Genomic DNA, 23,782 nt, shown 5'->3' with positions numbered 1-23,782 from the left:
ACTCCTCCGGGCCGGGCTAGCCCGGGCCCGCTAGCCTCCGTGCCGGGTCATGCTTGGGTCGGGAAAAAAAAAAAACAGGCTTTGGATCGGGTCGACGGGCTCGGGCTGCATGGCCAAATATACTGCCCCTTCGCTTCCCTAGGCGATGGATGGCTAGACCTCACTCGAGGCGCTTGGGCTCCGTCGGGCGGGTGGGCACGCAGCGCCGCGCTGTTCCCTGCGGCCGCGGCACGCCGGAGCCGAGTGCCTTTTTCCATTGACTGCTCCGCAGCGTTGGTCGGCTTTATGCTCGCTCGGCGCGGTTGGGTTGGGTATGTGTGGTTGCCTGCTTGGGTTGGGTTGGGTCCACGGCCGCGCCGAGGCATCACGGATTCACGGAGGTTTCGAACTGCCCCCCTTGATTTGTCAAATCGCAGGCTCGCCTTCCGTTTCTCAACCTGATATACGCACCTGCTCCAAGCCTCCAACCTCTGCTCAGCCGTGCGGCGCCGTAAATAGCAATTTCAGTAAAAAAAAAAAGTTCTACTGTTACAGTTACAGTAGTCTATACTGTAGGAGTACCTAACAGTATCAGTACTTTTTTTTTTGTGAAACACCTACGACACATCTTTTCGTTGAACTTGTACACCTAAAACAGAACTGGACGAGGGCTTTCGTGTAGGGACTGTAGCGTCAAACGGACACAAAAGACACACACTTTTTTTTTAACTTTATTATCATATCGCACAAGATAATTTTCGTTTTCCTACGATATGGCAGCTACTACCTGCGAAAGGCATTCTGTTAAGAAAACTATGTGCAAATGGCAGACACTTTTACGGCTTGTTCGGCTGCCCACATTCGGCTGGTTAGTCAGTTTTTTTTTTCAACCGGAATAGTGTTTTTCTCTAAAAAAAAAAAAGTTACTATAGTGTTTTCCAATTGCCGCAGTAGGAAATTAATGCCAGCCGAACAACTTCTTAGTAGATGCTTGAGTATAACTTTTGTACTTCCTCCATTTCTAACTATAATAATTCATTTTGACTTTTTCAAAATATATTATTTTACTATATATTTAGATATATGATATATCTAAGTACATAGAAAAAGTTATATATATAAAAAAAAGGCAATACATCGTATAACTTAGAATGGAGGAAGTATTATTTTACTCCGTTTCAATTAGTGACCGGTTCTGCTGCAAGCAATGCGTGTTTTTTTGCAACCTTATCGAAAATGTAACACACTACTACTGATGCAAGTCAAGTTTGCACAAAATATAAACACACGCCTCCAAGGGCTCGTGTACGGCACTACACTAGTCAGGGGGCCCGGCCTGCTGTCTTTCTAAAGGGCACTACCGTGGCGCGGCCGCCAAAAGGGCTCGATAAAAAGGCATCCCCACAAAGCCGTCGCCGTGCAGGGTGGCCACGAGCACCCGGCTTAAAAGGCGACGCCCATTTGACCGAGAGAGCGAGAGCGAGAGCAGCCGGAAGCCACCTTCGCCTGCTTCGCCAGTCCACCACCACCAACCTCGGAGCCAAGAAGAACTCCAAGACCGACCGGAAGCTAGCTAGCTAGTCATGTGGGAGGGAGGCGTCGAGCACGGGAGCCAGCAGGAGGCCACGCATCAGCTGCTCCCGTGGCTCGGCGCGGCGCCATTCTCCGAGCCGGCGGCGGTGGCGGGCCTCGGAGCCGCCATGGGGGCTTACGCCTGCGACGGCGTCGGCGGGCTCGGGCTCGGACATGGTGGGGTGTTCGGCTTCGGTTTCGATGCGGCGCAGCAGCAGCAGCAGCAGCGCGCGGCGGAGGGGAGCGGGAAGGCGGTTGTGTCGGGGCTGCTGGGCAGCCTTCAGGAGGAGCTGGGGCGGATGACGGCACGGGAGATGATGGACGCCCCGCTGGCGGCCTCGCGGAGCCACTGCGAGGCCGAGCGCCGCCGCCGGCAGCGGATCAACGGCCACCTCGCCAGGCTCAGAAGCCTTCTCCCCAACACCACCAAGGTAGATCATCCGATTGATTCGTGTCACGCTTACAATCGATCACTATATATATCTATATACACACACGCATATATCTCCACCACGATCTAAACTTCTTAATATTCACCTCGAAATAACACGGCACCATTTTGGTGATTTTGATACCGGGCGGCATCTTGTTCGTCGATCGCCGTCGTTCTCAATGGTGCAATCGTCAACGGATCAACTTGGCTAAGAAGTTGGAAGATCCATATTATAATGGAACAGTCACGGATAGATGAGCCTAGCCTAGCCTAGCTATAGCGTTCAGTGCTAGCTGATCACAGTGCGAGAACACAGCGAGATATATAAGAATCATGGCTGGTTATTTGCTAGTTTAAGGCCCGCTTGAAAACTACAAGGATAGCTAGCTATATTATATTGGAGTATATTTTGACTGATTAGGTCTTGTTAGAAAGGCAAATAAAGATTAAGGTTAGTTTGAATCAATTTGACTTGGACGTAGAGCTTAGATATAGCTTTGAGAAAAGTGTTAATTCGCATCATTACATGATGAAGCTGCTTCCAATGATCTACTTTGCTACAGGCTTGAGGTTCCCCCCTACCTAACGTCATGCATTAGTGCTAGTGTAAAAAGTAGTATTGCATTCAAGGGAAAGGATAAAACTAGAAGTATATAGTGATAGTATAGTACTACTATATATTCATATAACAACTAGACTATAGATATAGATGTTGCATGGTAGATGTAATAAAGTTATAAACGATATGTTGGTGTTAACAAGTGGTGGGCATTAGTGATAATGGGCTTGTTAAGTAGGCAGGGCGCAGCACGCACGGCGCATGTGATATGTTGCCAAATTAAACTCCTGACACGACGACAGAACCGATCGAGGAGGCAGCACAAATCTTTCATACCCGGAAAGCGCTGTTCCTGCTTGGGCTACAGGGGAAACCGGCTTCAAAGCCCTGTGCGACATGACATGAATGCGTTTGCGTTACACATACATCTAGTATATGTGGCAGTACGACACCTACACGCGTGACGCGTCTAGTGTAAAAGCTCGAAAGGCCATTTGTGAATGCAGAGAGAAAAGCTGCACCGCGAGCGAGAGTTCAGCAATTCTTTCAAGCCCTTTTTCTCCACGCTCACACTCGATCATTTCACTAGTGTGAGTGCGCCACCCTATTCGAAGGGGTCTAAGCGAGACTAATCATCATGCTCCCTGAGATAGTAATGTTCATGCAGACTGTTAAAAATCGATCCACCCGTGTGATTGTATGTGCCTGTATTCGCACGCGTGTGTGCAGACGGACAAAGCGTCGCTGCTGGCCGAGGTGCTCGACCACGTGAAGGAGCTGAAGCGCCAGACCTCGGCGATGATGATGGCCACCACCGTCGGGGGCAACGACGGAGGTGCTGCTGGGCGGGCGCAGCAGCTGCTGCCGACGGAGGCCGACGAACTGTCCGTGGACGCGGGGGCCGACGGCGCCGGGCGGCTCGTGGTGCGCGCGTCGCTCTGCTGCGAGGATCGCCCGGACCTCATCCCGGACATCGCGCGGGCGCTCGCCGCTCTCGGGATGCGCGCGCGCCGGGCGGAGATCACCACGCTCAGCGGGCGCGTCCGGAGCTTGCTCCTCATCACTGCCGACAGCAGGGGAGCGGACCAGCAGGGCGATGAGGAGGAGGAGGAGGAGGAGGATGGGCATCAGCCGCCTAACGCCCCCGTGCACGGCGACGGCGAGCGCACTGCCTCGCACCGGAGGCACGAGTGCATCGCGTCGGTCCAGGAGGCCCTGCGCGGCGTCATGGACCGCAGGACGGCGAGCAGCGACACGTCGTCGTCTGGTGGTGGTGGCGGGAGCATCAAGAGGCAGCGCATGAACTACGGCGCGCAGGAGCAGTGTTCGGTGTAGCACACACACGGCGTTCCAGCATCAACCAGCAAGAGCTGCGTTTATGCTTTGCATTGTATAGATGCATGAACGCATATATGCAAGTTATTTAGCATAGCTAGTATAAGTTTGGCCATCGTTTCAAGCCTTTGGCGCCTATGGGTTTCTTTGGGTATAATGGTGTGGTGCATCAGTGCATGTCTGCATGCACGATGTGCGTGGCAGCCATTCAGGGTGGAGCGTTTTATGTGTCCCTTTGTATGTTCATGTTGTCATGCTCACGGTACTGATTACTGAAGTCTAGGAATTGGGAAAAAAGGTGATGTGGCATGGGTGTACAATATCTGGGGTTCAACGGAAGGTGTGTATTGGTGGTGGCAAGCATTCCGTTCCTTCGTAATTTATGCACGTCAATTTGAAGCGTTCTTCTTTCTTTTTGCGAAATGAAGTGTTATTAGTTTCCTAGCTCTTTTTTTTAATCCGTTGAAGTTTGTTTCTTATATACTTATATATTATTTATAAGCTGCTATGCATATTTGAGATGGTAAATTGCACCCTATTTTCGTATAATAATATTCATGAATTTGAACCTCACAAAGAAAAGAATTTGGTTCATAGTGGAAAACTTTATAAAGATAAAGAAAATGTTCCCAATGCAATGCTCTTCACTTCTAGAGTGAAGTGTTCCAAAATGTAAACCATTTTAGCTTTGATCTACAAGTCAAATTTGTTCACTTTGACCAAGTTTATATAAAAATGCACATACATCTATAACACCAAACTAGATTCATTAGGTACACTATAAAACTTGGCCGATGTTAGACAAATTTAACTTATATTAGGACAAAACGAAAACAACTTATAGTTTGGAATGGATGAACTATAGACATAAAGAAGATACATGGAACTTCATCAATGTTAGACAAATCTGACTTAGGACAAAACTAAAACGATTTATATATAACTTGCAATGGGGAAGTATTCTATAGACACAAAAATATGCATGAAAATGGCCATAAGCTATTTATTAGAAACTAGTATGACCAGATAAACATGCACGGTCCCACGACAAAAACATGACATTTGCATCAGAATTGATTAACCTCAAATTAGACAAGAACCTTTTAGACACTAGTATTATGTAGGTTAATATCCATCGCAATCTAATCTAGTCCATTCAAAATCTAGAAGTAAGAGATTTTCAGTTGTGGTAGTAGTGAACCATTCTAAGGTTAACCCAATTTGTAGAAAATGATAATAATACTAATAATTACGATATGGAACGAGTTTCATGGGAGATACATTATAAAATGTATTTCCATAATGAGCATGAAGTCCCATTTGACAATCAATATCCAAGTTAGCAATGATACAAGTTAGCACTAGCATCAATATCCAAAGCTTTAGTGTTGGCACTGGCCGGGAGGCCCCTCCGTTGGCATTCCTTGTGAACAAAAAGAAGTTAGCATGATAAAACAAAATCCAAGCAATATCCACAATCCAAAGAGATCCAAGGATAACCTAAACTTCCATTGCCATCTGACCGCAGGCGTAGGGGTCCATGATTGGCATATGCATAAACATCGAAGGCCCTGTTCGGTAGGACTTATTGCTGATGCGACTGATTTGTAGGGCTGATTTGTTGTGAGAGAAAAACATTGTTCCCATGGCTGAAAGTAGTAGGACTGATTATGGCTGATAAGCTCAAGCGAACAGGGCCGAAGATGTTAGCACCCTGTACGGACGTGCACGTCCGGATGCTCGCGCCTGCTTATGTTGTGCGCCTCTCCGTTTCCTGCACCCTCAAGCATTTCCCACACCCGCGTCATGCGGACGTGTCGCCCTACCCACGCCGCTCGCTTCCGCTCTGCTTCCTACACGCATGTGGGGACCGCCTGCGCCCATGCTCTCCATATCACGCACGTGGGGATTGCCTGCGCCTGCGCCCGCTTCACATGGCAACCGCATGCATGGCGCCTTAGTAGCTGCAGCAGACGACAGTGGTAGATGGGTCACATTACAATATGTGCAACACTAGATCTAACTTTCCAACATTGAAATGAAACACTTGCAACATCCAAAAATAACTAAAACACTTGCAACATATGTCTAAAACACTTGCAAAACACCTAAAAACACTTGAACGTCGTTGCAAGAATATGCAACATGCAGATAAAACACTTGCAACATATGCGTGAAACATATGCAACATCCAGATAAAACGCTGGAAACATACGTCTGAGAAACAGATGAAACATTTGGGCTAGACGCTTGCAACATGCATGTATAGCCATTGCAACATATGCAACATCATAATCTACTTTTGCAACTAAAAGGATCAAGATGCCCAAGAGGGTGGTGAATTGGGCTAATTCTAAATTTACTTGCAATAATCAAATCCTACGGATAGCCCAATTAACCCCTTGTGCCTAGGAAAATGTTTCTATCAAACTAACGCACAAAGGACTTGCAACCTATGTTCCAAACTTACTTTAGCATGGCAATTCTATGAATGTAAAGATAAGTATTGAATTGCTCAAAGTAAATACTCAAAGTAAATGCTCAAAGTAGAGAGAGAGAGAGAGAAATGCGGCAATGTTTTGCTGAGGTGTCGGAGAGTCACCACTCCCCACTAGTCCTCGTTGGAGCACCCGCGCAAGGGTGTAGCTCCCCCTTGATCCGCGTAAGGATCAAGTGCTCTCTACGGGTTGATTCTTCGACACTCCGTCGTGGCGAATCACCCAAAGCCACTCACAACTTGAGTTGGGTCACCCACAAGCTCCGCCGGGTGATCACCAAGCTCCCAATCACTACCAAGCCGTCTAGGTGATGGCGATCACCAAGAGTAACAAGCACGAACTCTCACTTGACCACACGAAGCCTAATGAGAAGATGGATGCACACTTGACTACTCTTGATTCACTAATGAGGCTACTCTCTTGGATTCTCAAATCTCAATCACCTCACTAGGACCTTGCTCTTCTTGGCACTCACAAACATGTTTCTCAGCTGTTGGAATGAGCAAAAGTAACTCCACACACGAGTGGAGCTTCTATTTATAAGGCAGCCTAAAAAACGAACCGTTATGAGCTTCTGCGGGGTGACCGGACGCTCCGGTCAGTTCAACCCGCGAACCAGTGAAAATGAGTTGACCAGACACTGGCAGGGTCCGGTCAGCACTGATCGGACGCGTCCGGTCGCATTAAACCCTTACTGGAACCTTACTAGACTTGACCGGACGCTGAACCCTTAGGGTTCGGTCAGTACTGACCAAACACGTCCGGTCGCAGATTCCCTTCTCTGGAACCTTACTGGAGTCGACCGAACACTGCCTTTCAGCGTCCGGTCACTTGACCTCTCTAGCGTCCGGTCACACCGAACGCAGTCTGTTGATCAAATGAACTGACCGGACCCTACGGCCAGCGTCCGGTCGAACCGGGGCCAGCGTCCGGTCAACATTTGACCCTCCATTCACTTCCAACTCTTGAATATATGCGAATGAAGTTTGCTCCAAAGGATCTTAGGCATTCATAGAAGCTACCTAGAGCTAGTTTTAACAAGTGTGCACCACATCTAACTCACTAGACTCACCTAGGTCAAGCTACCCATCCATACCCCCCTTAATAGTATGGCCAAAGGAAAAACAAAGTCCTAAACTACTCTAAGTGTCACTCCAACTCCAATCGACACTTAGAACTAGTCATCCTTAACCTTATCGTCCATCCTTTGAAAACCGAAACGATTTTCATCGTAGGGGCATGACAACCTTGATTGCCCAATTGATCTCCATTACCATGACCTAACTTACTTGTCTCTGCAAAACACACGTTAGTCATAGTAATCTTGTATTGTCATTAATCATCGAAACCCAACTAGGGGCCTAGATGCTTTCAATCTCCTCCTTTTTAGTGATTGATGATAATACCACCTCGAGTATGTGAAAGAGTGAGGTTTTTGATGGGCTTGGTTCATATAAGCTTTTGTCGATAAGAACAAAAGTGTTAGTCAAGCTTATATGACCCAAGCCAACACAATGTACTCAAAGGATATAAATTAAGCATGAGTACGAGTAACAAAGCTCATTTGCATCGGAGTATAAACGCAGAAGCAAAGGCAAATGAGCATAACACAAGTGATATGACATATACATAATGTAAAGTAGAGAGCACACATGTCATATATCACAATCATGTAGATAACACTATCATATAGATATAACAATATGCATGAAAGTAACACACGAATGCATAATAGTAATAGTGCATCACACAGATAAAACTACAAACGTATATAATAAGCTAATACTAGATAACTAGCTCCCCCTAAAAGTTGCTCCCCCTGAGTCTACATACTCGAACCCTCTCCCCCTTTGGCGTCAAACACCAAAACCTAAGGGTCGGTCGGCGGAGCTGCAGCGGATGAGTCAGGCGCTGAAGTACGTGGAGCAAGCTGGAACTGGGCACCATCATCATCTGACCCTAAACTCTGAACAGACTGACCCTCTGTAGCAAGAAGTGTCGCTGAAGCGGTCTGGGTCTAAGCTGGGGTAGGTGCTGCCTGTGAAGCTACGAGTATGTCTGTCGTAGGATCTAAAGAGGCGACAGACGAGGGAAGCCTCTGAGTAGTCACTACGACTGGGGCTGCTATAGAAGGACCGGTGATATGCATATGAGGCGGTGTAGGTATGCCGGTCAACTCGCTGAAGGATGCTCCAAGACTCCTAGAGACTAACGTGTCAGGCACAAAAAGCGAGGGTGACTGCTCCGGTAAGAAGCCTGTGTGATATGGAGTGAACTGCGGGGCTACCACTGGTGAGGACAACCACTGGGACACCTGAGCTGTAGGTGAAGCAAACTGAGCTGGAGGCTGTCCCTGACTCTGAAGCCCACTGGGCTGTACAGCTAGAGTCATCGAAGTGGTGGCAGGTTGAGCAAGCTAGGGCGAAGGCTATGGCAGTGGGGCCCCAAGTGCTGTCACTACATGCTGCATAAATTTCATAAGCTGCTGCTGCATGAATAACTACTGGTGATGCATCTGTTGCTGCTGCTGCTGGAGAAGCTGCTGCTGCCTCTGGAACTCGTCCTGATGAGCCTGGAACTGTGTGAAGTTGGCAGCGGTCTCTTGTCCCTGTCGTGCCTGATCCTGTTGCATCTGCTCAAGAATGGCAATCAATGCGGGGTCCGTCTGTGGTGCTGGTGGAGCTGAGCTGGAACTACCGACCTCTGCATCATGTCTGCGTGGAGGCATCTGAGGAATCGGCAGATAGTCATCATTCGAACTATCACTGGACTCGGTCATCCCCTATTGTGCCTCAAGCTGCTCCTCCTCAGTGGCAGCAATGCCTATAATGATCTCGTCCTGCTAAGCTGCTGACTCTGGAATATCTGGACGACGACTGGGATGAGCTGGTGCCTGTGGAGTGCTGTGTCTGATCCTCTGTGCAATGTTATATGTGGGAAACTCTGTGGTGGTAGCCTTGTACTCTACAACCATCTCAGGGGTCCTGACCTGCACACACTTGAGCATCAAGAAAGTGACCCAATGTGCATAAGGAAGCTGTCTGCGACCCTTGAAGCCCTCAGCAATAGTATCCTCCATCTCTGATAGAAGGAGGTTCCAAATGTCGAACATGGTCTGCTGCATCAGGGCATTAAGGAGCCAGAGCTATAGGTGAGTCAGACCCTCTCTATAACCCAACCTAGGAAGTACTGTCCTCCTAATAATGGCCTCTAGCACACGAGTTATAGGAGTCAGGTCACTGGGGTTCCTGCTCGACCCCTCACCAAAGGGCTCCTTGAAGCAATGTCGCACCAGATCTGTAGGGGGCACCAACCCTCCATGAGGATGCCTGGGAGGCTCCTGATGTCCATAACATACCTCATGTAATTTGACAGGCTGATCCTGTAGTCTTAGTATCTCCTAGGCCTTGAAACTCATCACCCTATAATCTCTACCGTTAAATGCAAAGTGAATGAAGTTGTGATGCGGATCAACGTAGAGTGAAGCATAAAACTGCCAAACCCAAGATGGTACATATACTCCTGTCCGGCCAATTAGATCTGCGAGCCCCGACAAATATGACAAGTAGGGGCGGATGTGCTCTCCAGCTGCTGCCATAATAGACTCTAAACTGCAGACTCTTTGAGATCTGAACACTGCCCCACTGTTGAGATAAACATTATAGAAATCCTCCTGGAGCGGCGTGTAGAACCCATCTGCTGCTCTCTCATTCCTCCTCAGAGGAAACCACACACCAAACTCAACAAACCTCAACTGGCAAACCTGTCTGGCTGTGGCGGCCCTCAAGTCGAGGTGTACCACTAGAGGCGGACCCTGTGGTCTGGGCAGTGGGCGTGAACCCCTGCGCTATATAGCTGGCCTCTATGGAACTATAGCACTGGTACGACCAGAGCGGCGTAGCTGGGGTGCCAGCTTGGTCTCCTCGGCCTGCTGGCCCTCCTGAGTGTCCTGAGCTGGCTGGGGCTCTACTGGTGGGGGCTGCTGCTATGGCTCCTGCTGAGACTCCCCCTGACGTTGAGGCTCCTCAATAGCCAGACGACGCCCTACCATCATGACAGTCCCAGGTGGACTACCATGAAGTCGCTCAATCTCCCTCAGTCTGTCCTGCGCGTCTGGTGCCAGCTGATCTGCTATGACAACTCCACTATGGGCACCACCTCTCTCAGCACGCTCTGTGGCCTCAGTGACTTGCTCTTGCTGTCTCTGCGTTGGGGTACTTGCGCTTCTTGGATGTCACTTGCTTTGTTGCTTTGCCTTTCAGTCCTACAGGCTTGCGAGGCGGGGGCCTCCGGTCATCATCACCTGGGCCACCACCAATGTTCTTGGTGCGAGCCATCTGATCTGACAAGAGGATGAACTGCCACTGATGAAGATCAACTGTTAAACTAACACTCCCGAGGCTTGGCCTCGATCCTTACTCGCGAGCTTGGCTCTGAGTTGACTGCCAACTGCCAGAAGAACCTCAACGGCACCGACTCGCTGTACGATAGAATAGATGGATATACGAATAAATACAATATATCTAATAGATGCGAAAGACCTAGGAAGCAAGCAATGTAGGTGCGAAATTGAGACGATGGGCAAGCTACCTGACGATCAGCGATCCGGAGAAAGAAAAGACATCACGCGGGGGAAAACACTGAACCGGGGTTAGGGTTCTCGAAGCTCTGCGAAGAATCCGCCGTGGATCAGCGACAATGGTGAAGTTAGGGTTGTTGCACAAACGTTGGGTAATCTAATGAATCGATAGAAAAAGGGCCTTACCGGAGCAAAGGTAGGGCTAGGTCACGGCAGACCGGCGCGGTGGAGCTGCTCGCTGGCTGGAGGCACTGGGCGCACTAGCTTAGCTCCGGCAATGCTAGATCGCGAGAGGCACGCGGGATCGGCTTGAGCGTGCGAGGAGACTCACTGGCGTGCGCGGCTAGCGAGGGCGCAGAGCAGGGGCGGACGGTGGTGGCGCTCGGTTGCAGGAGGCACGGACGGTGACAGGCGCAGGCGTTACTCAGGCGACAAGGAAGCTCGGCGGCGTGGGTAGGCAGCCGGCGGTGGCGCGTGGTGGCGGAGCAGGAGCAAGGGCGAGCGCGGAGGATCTGCGGCGTTGCTGGCTATCACAGCGACGTACGGGATTAGGTCAAGAAAAACATGATGTCACAGTTAAATGAGATCCCCAAACGCAACAGATAAGGAAATAGAAGAGGAGTCCTGAAGCCGCACGAGATCCACTGACCGGATGCTCCGGTGGTAGCGACCGGACGCTACCACCCAGCGTTCGGTCGATTCCAGAGAGGTCCAATGCCTCTAGAATCGCGACCGGACACGTCTGGTGGTCCATGACCGGACGCAGGCAGGGTCTGGTCAGTACAGCTGATTTCTTCTTCAAACGACCGGACGCTGGATCCCTTCCTGACTGGATGCACAAATATAGCGTCCGGTCACTCCTTCAGCAGCAATTCACCTCCTGTGAACTGACCGGACGCTGGACAGCAGCGTCCAGTGCAGCGTTCGGTGCACCTTTTCCAGCAAATCTTCAAAGTTCCTTCGCGCTGCCTGTTCCCAATCAAGTCCCAACTTGAATAAGATCAAAATAAACACTAATTGGGACTGATGTGAATGACCTCTCTCAAACCCTCATATTTTTTAAAATATTTTGCCTTAGGCTATAATTCTTTTTAGGAAAATAGGCAATAAGAGGGCAAATTGAACGAAACGACGAAGCAACATTCATGCATATGCAATACTTGTAAGTAAATCTAGTTGCTTGTCAAGTTTGATCCAAGGTTAAGCTTCTTTACACGCTTTTCGGCGGTTATCTTAACCATGTTAGACAAGCCCTATATGCATTGCCAAAAATTAAACATGTTGTATATTACAATGAATGCAAGGGACAACACAAGCTCAATTTTTAGTGAAGTTACTAAAATCAAGCACATTGAGCTCATTCTGCAATCTACAAAATGTTGCCTCATCTAGCGGTTTAGTGAAGATATCCGCTAATTGATCTTCGGTTCTGACACCTTCTAGTGATATATTATTTTTAGCAACATGATCTCTTAGAAAGTGATGGCGGATATCTATGTGCTTGGTGCGAGAGTGTTGAACTGGATTATTTGCAAGTTTTACCGCACTTTCATTGTCACACAAAAGAGGTACCTTTTCTAGAACTACACCATAATCTAGCAAAGTTTATTTCATGTATAATATTTGTGCACAACAAGCACCCGCGATAATGTATTCCGCTTCGGCGATGGACAAAGCCACACTATTTTATTTCTTGAAGGACCAAGACATAAGTGATCTACCAAGCAAATGGCACCCTTCGGATGTGCTTTTTCTATCTACTTTGCATCTAGCGTAATCTGAATCAGAATAGCCAATTAATTCAAATATAGCTCCTTTGGGATATCAAAGGCCAATGCTTGGTGTGTGCTTAAGATACCTAAGGATTCTTTTTACGGCAATTAAATATGTTTTCTTAGGACTAGCTTAAAATCTAGCACACATACACACACTAAACATGATGTCAAGCCTAGATGAGGTTAAATATAACAAGCTACCAATCATAGAATGGTAGAGAGTTTGATCAACCGGGTTACCTCCCTCATCTAGGTCGAGATGTCTATTGGTAGGCATTGGTGTTTTGATTGGCTTACATTCATCTATCTTGAATCTCTTGAGAAGATCTTTTGTGTATTTCTCTTGAGAGATGAAGATGCCTTCTTTCATTTGCTTGACTTGAAAACCAAGAAAGAATGTAAGCTCACTAATCATGGACATCTCGAACTCCTTCGACATCAATTCACCAAATTCTTTGCATGAGTCTTCATTTGATGATCCAAAGATGATATCATCAACATATACTTGAAAAATGAAGATATGCCCATCAAGCTTCTTGGTGAATAGTGTAGTGTTGACCTTCCCAATGGTGAAGCCCTTCTTAATGAGGAAGTCCCGAAGGTGCTCATACCAAGCTCTTGGGGCTTGCTTAAGCCCATATAATGCCTTGGACAACCTATAAACATGATTAGGATATTTAGGGTCTTCAAACCTGGGAGGTTGATCAACATAGACTAGTTCATTAATAAAGCCATTTAAAAATGCACTTTTTACATCCATTTGATATAGTTTCATTTCATGATGTGATGCACATGCAAGTAGGATATGGATGGCTTCTAATCTTGCAACCGGTGCAAAGGTCTCTCCAAAATCCAAACCTTCAACTTGAGAGAAACCCTTTGCAACTAGTCTTGCCTTGTTCCTCACAACAACACCTTAATCATCTTGCTTGTTGCGGAACACCCACTTTGTTCCAATGACTCTTTCACCTTTTGGTCACTCTTCAAGAGTCCAAACTTCATTGTGAGTGAAGTTGTTCAACTCTTCATGCAGAGCATTGATCCAATCCAGATCTTTTAGAGCTTCTTCTACCTTGGTAGGCTTATAGCAAGAGACAAAAGAGTGTTGAGTAATAAATGAAGCAAGTTTTTGAGATCGAGTCATTACACCCTTTGATGGACTCCCTATGATGAGATCTTGTGGATGACCTTGTAGGAGAGGTGTATTTCTTCTATTGACCACTTGGGGAGGAGGTTGTGGAGCATCAACATCTTGTGCTTGAACCACCATTTGCTCATGGGAGATATGAGTATCTTCATTTTCTACTCTCCCATCTTTTTCACCATCTTGTGGCACACTTGATGAAGAGGGTTGATCAATGACTTGTACATCATCTTCATCATCCTTTAGCTTAATTTCTCCCACCAGAATATTCTTCATAGCCTCCCTCAATGGTTCATCACCTATATCATCAAGATTCGCATGTGCTCCTTGGGAGCCATAAGATTCATCAAATTCTACATCATATGTTTCTTCAACCAAGCCGGTGGCATGATTAAATACTCTATATGCTTTGGACTTTGATGAGTAACCAACAAGAAAACCAATATCACAATGTCTTTGGAACTTCCCTAGGTGTTGCTGCTTCTTATAGATGTAGCATTTGCAACCAAACACCCTAAAGAAGGAGACGTCCGGCTTCTTCCCATTTAGCAACTCATAAGGTGTCTTGCCAAGGAACTTTTGAAGGAATAGGCGGTTTGATGCATAGCATGCGGTGTTGATTGCTTCCACCCATAGAGCTTTAGGGGTGTTGTACTCATCTTGCATTGTCCTTGCAAGAGTGATCAAAGTCCGGTTCTTCCTCTCAACTACACCATTTTGTTGAGGAGTATAAGTTGCAGAGACTTCATGCTTGATCCCAACTTCATCACAATAGGCTTCAATATTTATGTTGTCAAATTCTTTCCCATTGTCACTTCTAATCTTTTTGAGCTTCACTTCAAATTCATTTTGAGCTCTCTTGGCAAACTTCTTGAAGCAAGATGCAACTTCAGATTTGTCATGAAGGAAGAATACCCATGTATACCTTGAATAGTCATCCACAATCACAAGACAATAGAGATTCCCTCCCAAACTCTTGTATGTTGTTGGTCCAAATAAATCCATGTGTAGGAGTTCTAGCACTCTTGTGGTTGACATAAAAGCTTTGGTTGGATGAGTATTTGCAACTTGCTTGCTGGCTTGACATGCACTACAAAGCTTGTCCTTTTTAAACTTCACATCCTTCAACCCTCTCACCAAATCATTCTTCATAAGCTTCTTGAGTGAGCTCATCCTAACATGAGTAAGTCTTCTATGCCATAGCCATCCAAGTGTTGTTTTGGTGAATAGGCAAGTCTTCAAATTTGCATCTTCGGAGGTGAAGTCCACTAGATATAAGTTATTGTATCTAAATACATTGAATATCACTTGATTGTTATCTATCTTGGATACAACAACCTCCTTCTCGGTGAACAAGCATTGAAAGCCAAGATCACACAATTGTCCAACGGATAGCAAGTTGAAGCTCAATGAAGCAACACATAGCACATTGGAGATGGAATGGTCATTTGATATTGCCACTTTGCTCAATCCTTTAACCTTGCCCTTTGAATTATCTCCAAATGTTATTTTCTCTTGTCCATCTACCTCTTCATCTAGTGAGGTGAACATACGGGATCACTGGTCATATGTTGAGTGCAACCACTATCAATAACCCAATGACTTCCACCGGTCTTGTAGTTCACCTACACATATGAGATTCAAACTTTAGGAATCCAAACTTGTTGAGGGCCCTTCACCTTCTCAACAAGTGACTTAGCCACCCAAATCTTCTTAGGCCTATTCTTGTTAGGGGGACCTAAGAACATGACTTTCATCTTTCTACTAGAATCTTTTTTAAGCATGTAGTGAGCATTGAAAGCAAAGGGTCTAGCATGCTTGGACAAGGGTTGTGGCGGTGGAGTTTGACACTCATGAGCAAAGTGGCCTTCTTGTCCACACTCAAAACATCTTTTTGGCTTTGGCTTTGGCTTTGATTGTTGTTGTTGAGCTTGAGCCTTCTTCTTCTCTACACTTGCTACATATCCAATGCCACTTCTATCCATCTTCATGACGGTGTTCATAAGTAGCTCACTTTGGAGGTGCTTGCCTCTAGCAAACTTGCTCAACCCAATCTTGAGATGCTCTTTCTCCAACTTGAGCTTCTTATTTTCTTCTTTTAGAGTATCATCTTTCTTCTCTTCCTTGAGCTTCTTGTTTTCTTCTTTGAGCTTCTCATTCTCAAGGATCAACTCTTTGTCGTGATCAAGAGTTTCTAGCACAATGATGTTGTGGCTTTTCATCTCTTCAAGATCTTTCATGAGCTTCTCATTATCACTCTTGAGCTTGACATACTTATCAAAGTCATTGCACTCAACCACTTGCTTGCATTTGCTACTAGATCCATGCTCAATGCTCTCAACAATTAAATCATCACATGAAGTAGCTATATCAATCTTGACAACATGGTTAGTAGCATCATGTGGCTCATTTGATAAAAATTCTTGAGCAATGACAAGAGCATCATGATTAATCTTAAGAGTAGTGTATTCATCTTTTAGCTTGTTGTGACTAGTGATGAGCTCATTGTGCACCCACTCAAGTTTATCATGTTTATCCTTAAGCTCTTTCTTAGAAGATTTGAGCTCCTTGAGTTTGGATGATATAGCATCATTAGTTTCTCTAAGCTCATCATTAGCCTTTTCCAATGTATCACACTTAGCTAAGAGTGAATCATTTTTAGCATCAAGCTTTTCATTTGTAGCTCTACTCTTTCTAATGATCTTAGTGTATTTTCTTAGTATTTTGACAAGATCATCATAGGTAGGTGAATCATCATCATCGCTATCGCTATCATCATCACTAGCTTGCTCATCATCACTACTATCATCACTCTTAGTTACCTTGCGTTCACCCTTGGCCATAAGGCAAAGGTGTGTAGAGGATGATGGCGATGGTGGCGGTGAAGATGCAAGATCAATAGCAATGGCGGCCACCTTCTCATTGTCACTATCATCATCGGATGATCCACTTGATGAATCAATGTCTGTGAGCCAATCACCGACAATATAGGCCTTTCCACTCTTCTTCTTCTTGTGGAAGTCCCTCTTCTTGCCATCTCTCTTCTTGTATGGCTTGTTCTTTTTCTTCTCATCTTCATCTTCATTGCTTGAGTCATCTTTCTTGCCCTTGTTCTTGTTCTTGAACTTGTCTTTCTTGGGCTTCATGCATTGATGAGCCAGATGGCCAAGTTCGCCACAATTATAGCAATCCATCTCGGAGATTAGCTTTCTTCTTGAGCAAGTGAAGAACTTCTTCTTGCCGTCAAACTTGATGCCACTCTTGTTTAGCTTCTTTAGCATCTTGGCGGTCTTCTTCACCATGAGAGCAAGACTTTCTTCATCATCTTTTTCATCACTTGAGCTCTCATACTCAAGTATTGCTTTGCCCTTATCTTGGCTAGCTTTGAATGCTAAGTCTTTCTCTTTCTTCTTTGTAGAGGATGAGCCATCTTGTGGGGTGATGTGCATGTACATCTCATGAGCATTGATCTTTCCTAAGATTTGTATCGGTGTAGCGGCGGAAAGATCACTTTGATGTAGCACGGTCACGATGTGCCCATATTTATCAATGGAGAGGACACTCAAGATCTTTCTCACAACGTCGGATGGTGACATTTGAGTAAGTCCAAGCCCATTGACTTCCTCTACAAGAACATTTAAACGAGAATACATCTCATTAGCACTTTCTTTGGGAAGCATCTCAAAAGAATTTAGCTTTTTAATTACAAGATGATAGCGTTCCTCATGCTCACTCTTGGTTCCCTCATGGAGCGCACAAACGTCCGACCATAGTGTATGGGCGTCTTTGTGGTTCCTTACACGGTTAAACACATCTTTGCAAAGGCCTCTAAAGATGGTGTTTCGAGCCTTTGCATTCCATTTTTCATAGTTAACCTCATCGCCTTGTAGGTTAGTAGCATCCCAAGGTTTTGGAAAGCCTTGTGAGGCGGCTCTAAAAATACCAACATCTAGAGCTTCTAAGTACGCCTCCATGCGGATTTTCCAATATGGAAAGTCATCTCTCTCAAAGATAGAAGGAGGTCCATCCCCGTGAGACATCTTGCTCTAAGCGGTTAAGCTTAAAAACATGAGCACGAGGCTCCGATACCAATTGAAAGGATCAAGATGCCCAACAGGAGGGTGAATTGGGCTAATTCTAAATTTACTTGCAATAATCAAATCCTACGGATAGCCCAATTAACCCCTTGTGCCTAGGAAAGTGTTTCTATCAAACTAACGCACAAAGGACTTACAACCTATGTTCCAAACTTACTCTAGCATGGCAATTCTATGAATGTAAAGACAAGTATTGAATTGCTCAAAGTAAATACTCAAAGTAAATGCTCAAAGTAAAGAGAGAGAGGAACACGGCGATGTTTTGCCGAGGTATCGGAGAGTCGCCACTCCCCACTAGTCCTCGTTGGAGCACCCGCGCAAGGGTGTAGCTCCCCCTTAATCCGTGCAAGGATCAAGTGCTCTCTACGGGTTGATTCTTCGACACTCCGTCGCGGCGAATCACGCAAAGCCGCTCACAACTTGAGTTGGGTCACCCACAAGCTCTGCCGGGTGATCACCAAGCTCTCAATCACCACCAAGTCGTCTAGGTGATGGCGATCACTAAGGTAACAAGCACGAACTCTCACTTGACCACGCGAAGCCTAATGAGAAGATGGATGTACACTTGACTACTCTTGATTCACTAATGAGGCTACTCTCTTGGATTCTCAAATCTCAATCACCTCACTAGGACCTTGCTCTTCTTGGCACTCACAAACGTGTTTCTTAGCTGCTGGAATGAGCAAAAGTAACTCCACACATGAGTGGAGCTTCTATTTATAAGGCAGCCTAAAAATGAACCGTTATGAGCTTCTATGGGGTGACCGGACGCTCCGGTCATATTGACCGGACACTCCGGTCAGTTCAACCCATGAACCAGTGAAAATGAGTTGACCGGATGCTGGCAGGGTCCGGTCAGCACTGACCAGACGCGTCCGGTCGCATTAAACCCTTACTGGAACCTTACTGGACTTGACCGGACGCTGAACCCTCAGGGTCCGGTCAGTACTGACCAGACGCGTCCGGTCGCAGATTTCCTTCTCTGGAACCTTACTAGAGTCGACCGGACGCTGCCTTTCAACGCCCGGTCACTTGACCTCTCTAGCGTCCGGTCGCACCGAACGCAGTCTGTTGATCAAATGAACTGTCCGGACCCTGTGGCCAGCGTCCGGTCGCACCGGGGCCAGCGTCCGGTCAACATTTGACCCTCCATTCACTTCCAACTCTCGAACATATGTGAATGAAGTTTGCTCCAAAGGATCTTAGGCATTCATAGGAGCTACCTAGAGCTAGTTTTAACAAGTGTGCACCACACCTAACTCACTAGACTCACCTAGGTCAAGCTACCCGTCCATACCCCCTTAATAGTACGGCCAAAGAAAAAATAAAGTCCTAAACTACTCTAAGTGTCACTCCAACTCCAATCGACACTTAGAACTAGTCATCCTTAACCTTGTCGTTCATCCTTTGAAAACCAAAACGATTTTCATCGTAGGGGCTTGACAACCTTGATTGCTCAATTGATCTCCATTACCATGACCTAACTTACTTGTCTCTACAAAACACTCATTAGTCATAGTAATCTTGTATTGTCATTAATCACCGAAACCCAACTAGGGGCCTAGATGCTTTCAGCAACATCCATATAAAACAATTGCAATATAACTCTGAAACTTATTAAACAATTGAAACATACTCTTGCAACATAGAGTTTTAGTGCAACATCTTCTTGCTGCTTGCCGTATGGAGGGAGCGCAGCTACGTGCACCCCGGCTGTGCCAAGCCACCATGCCGATGTCGTCCAAGATCATCCACGAGCAGGCTGGCCATCAGCACGGGCGACGCGAAGGACGTCTACGCGAGGAGGGGGCCGGAGGCACATCAAGGCAGCTAGCACAACACCATGCCATAACAAACAGCAGTGCCGCGCGACTACATATGGCTGTGGCAGAGGAGTTCATCTACTATGCGCCGTCGGCCGGAGAGCTGTGCCATGGGGTGGAGGAGGAAGCAGCTGAAGAGGCATCCACATCAGGCACCAGAACAAGGCGAGGATGACACAAAGGCCAGGAGGAAGACGTGCGGCCGCGCCAGGTAGGAGGCGCGATGGAGAGGGAGGAAGGCAGATGGCTGCGTTCGGACGCGGTGGAGATGCAGACCGACGAGCGCCCGGACGCCAAGGCGGCACGAGAAGGAGCATGGTCATGACACTGTGGTGATTTTTTTGAGAAATTACGTGACCGGAGAGCCTTCTCAAGAGGGGGTCGTTGGGCTAGCGTTACGGCCACTAACATGCGCGTCCGGATGGACGGACACCTTACAAGAAGTATTACCGATGAATGGTATATTCATGGGAAGTGGGAAGTGCAAAACCTTCTTAGTTTGGTATGTGCGGCACCAACCAAGACCATACTATTTCTGATAAAAAGATATCCGTTAATGGGAAGTGTAAAACCTTGTTCACATGGCATGTGCGCCACAACCAAGAGTCCAAGACTATACTAATTCTGATAAAAGATGTCCATTGACTGGTCCGTTTGTTTCAAAGTACTCCTAGGGTGTTTTTTTTAATGCTTCAAAACCTCTGATCAGGCTCCCTGCTCCTGATGTTCCCTGGCGACCTTCCAGCCATGTGCTGCGAGAGGACAGCATGTTAGTGGCAAGGTAGCCTAGTTACCGCTGCGGACAGATAGCCATAGATAGGCTGGGTGAGCGAGCGAGCTCTCGATCAGGCGGTCTCAGCGACACGGCGGCGCGTGATGCCTGTGGAGGACCATCGGCGCACTGGCCTCCCTAGACCGTACGCCTGTGACCGGCCTCGCAGCACAGTCTACTGTGGGCGATACAGGTGGAGGTGCTGCAACAGTTTTCCGGTTGCATGTATGAACATGCGCATGTGAATGTAAACGGTCAAAAAGAGGTTAAAAAGTGTCACGTCACGCAAGCACCGTCAAGGAATATATATATATATATATATATATATATATATATATATATATATATATATATATATATATATTTATCTTATTACGTCCATGGGTGGTAGTTGCAGTCGAGCTTGAAGGAACGAGCGCTGGTGCGCCGCCGTTCAACGACAGGTAATCGCACCGCACGATAGCACGGGGGGATGAGATGATGCAGGGAAAAGGACGGGCGAATCAGCAGAGGCCGGTGGAGTGGATTTCCTCCCCTCCCATACGTGCGTGCGTGTCAAGATGGTTTCACGTCAGGGCATCCCGCTTTGCAGCGGCGCTGGATCCGGTGGGGCCCGTCGCCGGAGAATGTTTTGCTTGCTGCCTGCCGTGTGCCGTGACAAGGAAAGGTCACGCTCGGCTCGGCGTTCGCGGCCAGGTTGCGCGAGATTGAGGAGAAGTGATGTCCGGCCCATTGGGCGAGGGAGGGAAACCCCCGGCCTGGCTGCCCGCCGGCCACACCACACGCCCATCGCCACCATGGCCCAAGGCCCGCCTGGAGCTGGAGGAGTCAGAAGGCCAGGCAGGAGAGGACAACACGGGCCGCGCGCATTGCGGGCTTGCGGCAAGCCGTGGCCCGCGTGAGGCAGGACAGATTGGGCCTGTGAAAGGTGGGTCTCAGATTTTGTGACACTTGTTCGAAAAATGCTGACAGATTATGTGTCTTGCTTGTCGGGGACGGGGTCAACACACTTTGACCGCTCGCGATCGTCAGCTGCAGGAGAAGGGCAGAGACCGGTAGCTGGGTAGCTAGCTAGCTGCTGAAGACACGGGGCCGAGCCTACGCACGTCGCCATGTTGGATCGTCAGAGTGCCCTAGCTATGCTACGGTCGTTGCTCGATCCATCCCGCGGCTGTTATATAGCAAGGGCGTTCACACGATCCCTACCTAGCAGCGCGTCGTCGGCTGGAGACCGGGCTTTTTCCCTTACCCAAACCACGCACGCACTGCGCATCACGCGGCTCGATCACACGCCCAGGCCACAGCTGCCTAGCACTGCCCCCTCGCTCGCCACGAATCAAGCAAACTGCTAGCTGCTTTTCTCTAGCTCAGTGGTGATGATGTGCAAACAATATGCAACGACAGTTCAATTTCCCCGGCCGGTCGAGATCGCGATGGATATATCCAACTGTATCTGTATGCAGTATGCGGTATGCGTGCGTGTGCTATACGGGAAGAGCGCACTGCAACAGTACTTTGGCCGCAAACCGATCAAATCAATATCATGTAGAGCTAGCCGCCTCTACACCTATTGGGCTAGCTACCTGCTGCACACACCGGCCTACTAGGTGTCTAGTAGTGACCACATACAAAATCTCTTAGCTTGTTGTCGTACGTACGTACGTCGTAGTAATAGTAACAGGCTATATATATATATATATATTATATTATATGTTATATGGATAGCTGCTGCTGCGCGAGTGTCACTACTGTTGGCCGTTGTGTGACGTGCGTGCATCAATTTGGTGTGCTATACAACGTGCTGCCCGCGTGAGCCACCAAATTCATGTAAACTACTAATAATAAGGTGATCCTTTCGATGCCACAACCATCATATTACAAGTACCTATAGCTAGCTAGCTAGTAGCATTGACAGATTCTTATGTGGTGAATCAGACGATCGATGATGCATTGCTCTCCTCTCTCTCTCTCTCTCTCTCTCTCTCTACTATATATAGTACCATTCACCACTCACGGTAGCTATGTTTGATGCGCCCACTGAGATCAGTCACAATGTCACATATATATATATATTGTAAATAAATGAAAATCTGTGCTAGTTCATAAAAAAGTGCTACATGCATCATCTCTGTTACACTACATGAATTAATGACGGGAGAAAGTAGAACAAAACACTACATGCGTGCTGCACTCCTTTTACAGAAAATGCATATATATGCGGCTTCATTGCTTCAACAATATGCAGTATAGTAGTGTAGTTGATACTAATTTATTTACAACTGGTATACGAAAACATAAAAAAGGCAAAAACAAATACCAAGTGAAAATCATGCATGCATGCACGCGTGCCATAGATTCTTAATGAAAAGGGCACACACATCTTTACAGGTGTGCCTTTTGATTATTAGTGTATGTTCTTTTATCCAGATACTTGCATGATTGTGAATGAAACAAGTGTAAAATCTAAAGCTTTGTTTTCAAGAATTCAGAACAATTTAGACCTAGGGCAATAGTTCTTTTTGCCAAATTATATTTTACAGTTAACCAAGAGGTTGTCATGCAGATATATGAATTGTTCATTTGTGTGACTTTGATACTTTGCATATTTATATAAAAGTGAAAAAAATCTTTAGGAAAAAAAATGAGAATCAATTTATACCTAAAAAGATTAAAATCACAATCATTCTGTCTCATACTTGGAAAAATAGATCAGAAATCAACTACAGGGTAATTCTTTGAACCTTTAGTTTTATCAAGTGCATTGGACTTGTTAACAGAATCTGATGGACATTAGCCTAGTAGAGGTTAAATTTTTTCCCTAGGACTGATAGAATATCATTATTACTTGGCTAATTTCACATATTGCATACATAATACATGCATCTGCTAGAGATGCTCTTCATTGTCATCGATTGCATTACCCCCTAAACCCATATGAATATTCACTGTTTTTTTTTTACAATGATGTATAAAGAGCAGTATTGTTTTGTCACCAAGACTATCTCCAAAATGTAACTGAACCTGCTTCTTATGTCATATATTTATAATTTATTAAACCTACTAATAAACTTGTATAATATGCGACCCGATGGTATAAAAAAACCACTGTGATGTTTCGGCTTTTTGCATAATGGAAATGTTTCGGCTTTTTGCATCTTTCAGCGCAAAATATTTATATACAAGTACAAATATATGTATTATGAGAACTAGTCATCG

The 23,782-nt window shown here is 46.5% G+C and overlaps 1 protein-coding gene and 1 pseudogene across 1 annotated transcript; both read left to right on the top strand.

Moving 5' to 3' along the window:
• Window positions 1-1,414: 1,414 nt before the first annotated feature.
• On the top strand, window positions 1,415-4,246 carry LOC136546208 (transcription factor bHLH30-like). The gene is made up of 2 exons (XM_066538172.1): window positions 1,415-1,982; window positions 3,273-4,246. The coding sequence occupies exons 1-2, from the start codon at window positions 1,563-1,565 to the stop codon at window positions 3,876-3,878; spliced, it is 1,026 nt and encodes a 341-aa protein (XP_066394269.1). The 5' UTR covers window positions 1,415-1,562; the 3' UTR covers window positions 3,879-4,246.
• Window positions 4,247-5,548: 1,302 nt separating this feature from the next.
• LOC136544089 (uncharacterized) lies at window positions 5,549-20,119 on the top strand (annotated as a pseudogene).
• Window positions 20,120-23,782: the final 3,663 nt, after the last annotated feature.

This window comes from Miscanthus floridulus, chromosome 3 (genome assembly GCF_019320115.1).
Source record: "Miscanthus floridulus cultivar M001 chromosome 3, ASM1932011v1, whole genome shotgun sequence".
NCBI lineage: Eukaryota > Viridiplantae > Streptophyta > Magnoliopsida > Poales > Poaceae > Miscanthus > Miscanthus floridulus.
This window is presented reverse-complemented; position numbering and strand designations above follow the sequence as displayed.